The 5604-nt window shown below is 49.1% G+C and overlaps 1 protein-coding gene and 1 pseudogene across 1 annotated transcript; both read right to left on the bottom strand.

Moving 5' to 3' along the window:
- Positions 1-282: 282 nt before the first annotated feature.
- LOC136655824 (neurophysin 1-like) lies at positions 283-1111 on the bottom strand. Its single transcript, XM_066632485.1, has 3 exons — positions 992-1111; positions 607-811; positions 283-320 (listed from the first exon to the last, which is right to left on the bottom strand). The coding sequence occupies exons 1-3, from the start codon at positions 1109-1111 to the stop codon at positions 283-285; spliced, it is 363 nt and encodes a 120-aa protein (XP_066488582.1).
- Positions 1112-3566: 2455 nt separating this feature from the next.
- Positions 3567-3686, bottom strand: LOC136656637 (5S ribosomal RNA; annotated as a pseudogene).
- Between the last annotated feature and the right edge of the window lie 1918 nt (positions 3687-5604).

The following is a 5604-nucleotide window of genomic DNA, read 5'->3' as shown; positions in this document are numbered from 1 at the left end:
ACTAAAGCATCCTTGTTCCGAGTCCCCTTCTCCATTTACTGGATGAACAGATATATATACACAACAACAACAATCCTGTGACCTTTATTGCAATGCCAAAAGAACACCAATGACAGATTTTTTTTTTGTCATAGTACAAGTTTCATTTTGCGCATGCTTGTTCGCCCTTGGTGCCCCACATGCATATCTGGCACGGAAAGGTACACCCCGTTGATGTAGTATTGTCACCTACAAGTTCATAAGAGTGCTTTCCTTTTGCCGGCCGTACTCCTTGGTGCTCTCTCATTCTTGGTCACACACAGAGTCTAGCATGCAGCCCTCTGAAATGGCAAGACAACACATCAATGAGAACCACAGAAACTCAAAACACAAACAGCCTTATGCACCCACAAATATCATGAAGGATCCATGGGAGGAAAAGGGTATGTACACCATAACATGGGGCAGATACCATCATCCCCGTTTCACTACACTGTGAAGGGCTCAGGAATCAAAGCGCACAGAAATCTATGTGCAGAACATGAGACTGTAAGTGCTGCACAGCCCTTGGCCAGCAGGTATGGGAGTTTCTAGGAGGAGGTTTAGCCAGTGGGACGTTGCTCTTACCGGTGTTGCAGCAGATGCCGGTAGCAGCACAGGTGCCTCCGTTGTTCCCACACGGTTTCTTTCCAGACTCACAAGGGGTCGGGAGGAAGTTTTCTTCTTGACATCTCAGGGTTTCTGCAGTGCCCAAGTAGCAGCCCAGCTCTTCTCCACAGCAGAGGTTGGGCCCAAAGCAATTCCCCCTGTTTCTAGGCCCACAGGAGAGGCACTGAAAAAAAAGAGCCGTACTTTCGTAAAGTGTCTCTGCCTGGGCCACCCGCGGCAAGGCTTATTCGGCACCAGCAACTGCCGGATCACTCAGCTACAGACCAGAGCCAAATGAAGATCTGTGGATTTTGGACTCCTAAAGAGTCCTCCCTGCCAGGTCTCCGATTTCTATCTGACCTACCTTTCGGACGTCCATGTCCAGGATGGAGCGCTTCCCTCCAATGGGGCAGTTCTGGATATAGCAGGCTGACGAGAGGGCCACGAGCCAAAGCAAGCCAAAGGCCAGTGCGTTGTTGGACATGGTTCTGGCTGCCACCAACCGCTTCTTTTGCTTGGTGGTCACGGGAATGGTCTTCTAGGGTTGTGCCTTGAAGGCCACATGTATTTATGTCGGCGGGCAGGTCTGTTTGGTCATGCCATCACCATCGTTACACGTTTCTCTTAAAACCCACAAAGCATTGCCTTTCACGACACCCCGCCTCGCCTAATCATCTAAGGTCGAGGATGTGAGGTCACAGAAAAATGGACAATTTTCTTTTTTGCATTTTTTTCCCAAACAGGGTGGAAGACTGTCAGAGGCCGAGAATGAAGTCAGTGATGTCACCAGAGGTCAGTGAATACTTTTCTTTGGAGTTTCAAGAGGCACAGAGTTGGGTTAGCTCTCCCCACCCAGCCTTGGGTTCACTCAGAAATGCTTCTAGTTCTTGACCCTCAAAGCAGGATAAGCTGAGATCATTTTTCATACCAATCTAAGACACAGGCCCCAATTCGATTCCCACAACATAAGTTCCCCCCACTGAGGCACACTTGCCAAAAGGACTCTCCCTGCATCCTACATAAGAACATAAGAACAGCCCCACTGGATCAGGCCATAGGCCCATCTAGTCCAGCTTCCTGTATCTCACAGCGGCCCACCAAATGCCCCAGGGAGTGTGGGGTAGAGCAGGAAGACCAGTGTGCCCTGGGGTGGCATGCTGGTCAACTACCCTGCTACTTGCACCTTCTAAGGCCATGCTAAAATCCTGGCATACTGTGACTGTGAGGAACCTCAGGGTGAAAAAAAGTGGCAGAATCTCCTGTCTTTGCTTTTATGTTCCCAGGAAAGACAAAAAGCAAAAAGGCTTCCAAAGACGCAAGGAAGTGTCTGTGTGTTTAGTTATTACAAGCTTAGAGGATGGCCACTGAGAACTCCCTCCCTTCTTTCCCACCTGAGCTCTGTTTTGTCTCTCCTGAAGATTTTGTGGAGAGAAAGGAGCCAATGGTCTGTTTGTATGCATCCTGTCCTCTGCCTTGACGCCTCCGGAAAATTGCTGTAACTCGCTTCTAAAACGGAGTACAGTGAGCCCTCGATTTAACGAACTCCAATTTATCAGTACATACAGTCCCCTATTTTTTTAGTTCTGGCCCTGAAACAATCACTGCCCCTCTTGTTGTCGTCGTTCTTGCATGAGAATACCTGTTAAAATTGGGTTCTCCGTCTCGCTGAAGGAACTGGTGTGCAGGGCTCAGCTCCCTATCCCAGGTCCCTGAAAGTGAAAGTTCTGGCCATGCAATTTGATGCATGTTTACTCAGAGGCACTGTGTTCAGGAGGATCTGCTCCATGTAAATAGGTGCATAATCAGTGACACATGTAGGCACATGAACAGGAAGGCAATGCTGGCTGTCAAACTGCATTGGGAGGGAGTAAGTGAGCATGGAAATCTGCAGTGGGGGTGATGCTTAACCCTCTCTCAACCCACCATGATGGGCACAATAATCACATGATTTGCATAACATGCCAACAGGACTACCTCGCAGTGGTGTAGCTTAGAGGGGGTGCAAAGCACTCCGTTTTGCTGGCACCTGAATGTGCCATACAAGTGGTTCCTTTCCCTCCCCTTCGGAGCCATTGCAGGCAGTGGGAGCAAAATGGAGGCGTTTTCCTAGCTCCAAAGGGGCTCCCCTCAGGCTCCGGAGGGGCCGTTTGCATGCTGCCATGAGGCTACCTGCAAAACTAAACTACCTGCATACCTAGGTATGGTAGCCCTTGTTATGTTTAATCTGCAAAACTCTGTCTTCTTTTGGAATCTCTGCTCTCAGTTTGTACTTCTGCAAATGCTTCTGAAACAATGGTTGGCAACCTTCAGTCTCGAAAGACTATGGTATAAGCCCACAGCACCCAGTATTCCCAGGCGGTCTCCCATCCAAGTACCAACCAGGCCTGACCCTGCTTAGCTTCCGAGATCATGGTAGAAGCCTACAGCACCCAGTATTCCCAGGCGGTCTCCCATCCAAGTACTAACCAGGCCTGACCCTGCTTAGCTTCCGAGATCATGGTAGAAGCCTACAGCACCCAGTATTCCCAGGCGGTCTCCCATCCAAGTACCAACCAGGCCTGACCCTGCTTAGCTTCCGAGATCATGGTAGAAGCCTACAGCACCCGGTATTCCCAGGCGGTCTCCCATCCAAGTACTAACCAGGCCTGACCCTGCTTAGCTTCCGAGATCATGGTAGAAGCCTACAGCACCCAGTATTCCCAGGCGGTCTCCCATCCAAGTACCAACCAGGCCTGACCCTGCTTAGCTTCCGAGATCATGGTAGAAGCCTACAGCACCCGGTATTCCCAGGCGGTCTCCCATCCAAGTACTAACCAGGCCTGACCCTGCTTAGCTTCCGAGATCATGGTAGAAGCCTACAGCACCAGGTATTCCCAGGTGGTCTCCCATCCAAGTACTAACCAGGCCTGACCCTGCTTAGCTTCCGAGACCATGGTATAAGCCTACAGCACCCAGTATTCCCAGGCGGTCTCCCATCCAAGTACGAACCAGGCCTGACCCTGCTTAGCTTCCGAGATCAGACGAGATCAGGCATGTGCAGGGTAACAGTTGCTGCCATCATCTTCAGCAAATCCCAGGCAGGGCTTCCTTCAAGGAAGACTCATGCCATTTTGGATGTCTTTGCCTGTCCCAGCACATCAGTGTGAATGGTCCCTGAACACTGAGTTTTTTGTCCCGCTATTTAATTTTCTTCAATAGAAAAAAATAGATGCCAGCCCTGCTGTTACTGGTATCACTATCTCCCTACATTAAACAGTTGCTGTCATGTCCTGATCTCTCCCTGAGTCCCTGCTGGGCCAATAGATGGTGCTGGAGAGTAATTCATACTGTTCTTGACATCTTCTCAGGCTGCTGGAGAAGTACTGTCCAGTTTGGATTGCATGCATTGTATTTTGTCTGTGTGGCTCACTAGAAGGGTGATTATCTTCAGAGGAAGTAAACAAACTCCCACAGTGGGATAAAAAAGGGATTCATCCTGAGTGTTTTGGGTCAGTGGTGAGAATAAAAAAAAAAAAATCTCAAACCAAGATCTGGGGGAAAGAGTTTCATTGGTTTGCAACAGAAGCTTGTTTGAGCATTTGAGCCTATACGATGCCCTTAGGGACCTGAACAGTCCTGGCTCCAAGGGGACCAGGAAATTGAGATAGACCTCAGGAAGCTGTGGTTTCACCACCAGGGGTAGTGCTAGGTTGGGGATGGGCCAAAGGCCCACCCAGCTGGACTGATCCATGGATCCCTCCATTCTGATCATCCACCTCCCCCCATTCCCCAATGGGCAGAGTCAGAGGAGCTCTGGAGTTGCCCCTCACTGCAATAGGAGAATTAGGGTCCCTCTAAATAGGGATCTGGATGTGGTACATTTCCTGTATCCTTTTTTTTTAATCCACACTGCAGAGCAGACAGGATCTGCCCAAGTTTCTAAGCATAGGAAGCCACAATAGCTATCTTTGATGCCATGACACACTGATCTATGCAAAGGAGTTTCAGAGAGAAGGAAGAGATAATTGAGGCTTCTTCTCCCAGGACACAAAGACAGTCATTCATGTAAATGAGCAATATTAACGATTAATGGAACCAGACAGGGCTAATATCTGTGCTGTCGTACCTGTTCCTCTTTGCCTGACCTTGGTTAGATGCAATCAGCTCATCCATCCCTTCATCAGCTCTGTGGACAAGGATTTGCGCCTCTTAATCAGATTGAGAATGTTTGTCTTGTCAGATATTCACCCCCCTTCTTTCTGCCTGGTGAAATGACCATGGCTGTGAGGCATTGTCTAGCAAATGACCTTTGCCACCTGCTTTCTTGTGCTTTAATGTCTGGCACTTAAACATGGCACAGTAGAGAATTCAGAGGTTAAGGAGAACCTCTCCCCCCCCCACCCTGTATCCAACAGGTTTAAACGACCTGAAATTAAAGAACTTTTTTTTAAAAAGTCACAATTAATAGGAAGCAGAAGCAGGGAAATCAGAAATAAGGGAGAGGATGCGTGTTAAATGCTCTGTTATAGAATCATGTCATCATTGGCCTACAGGGTCAAGAAGGCCACAGATCCAACCTCCGGTTTCATTGGCCAGACCATCTACATTCTGGCCACCACCACACTAACTAGGCACATGAACAGCAAGAATGCACGAGGTGCGCTGGGCTGATCTCTGCGGAGCTGGCCGGCGACTCAATCCAGCACATCAAGTCCTTGTCTTACCCCCATGAAGCCTGGGTGATTTGTAAGCATCCAGAGTGTGGTTTCATTTACCTGTGGATCTTCACCGGCCAAGACAGGACACTTTGGGTGTGAGGAGGGCTTTATGATAGAGTGAATGAGTCTGGAGTCCCTCCCTGCTACAGGTCTACACCCAAAGAACCCCTTCGCTGCAACTATCTGCTCTACCATAAAAAACACCACTGTGGCAAGATCATGCACACTGGTGTGCCCCCCTTTGGGAAGCACTGGTGCATAATAACCTAGCATGGACAAA

Source organism: Tiliqua scincoides, chromosome 6 (assembly GCF_035046505.1).
Source record: "Tiliqua scincoides isolate rTilSci1 chromosome 6, rTilSci1.hap2, whole genome shotgun sequence".
NCBI lineage: Eukaryota > Metazoa > Chordata > Lepidosauria > Squamata > Scincidae > Tiliqua > Tiliqua scincoides.
This window is presented reverse-complemented; position numbering and strand designations above follow the sequence as displayed.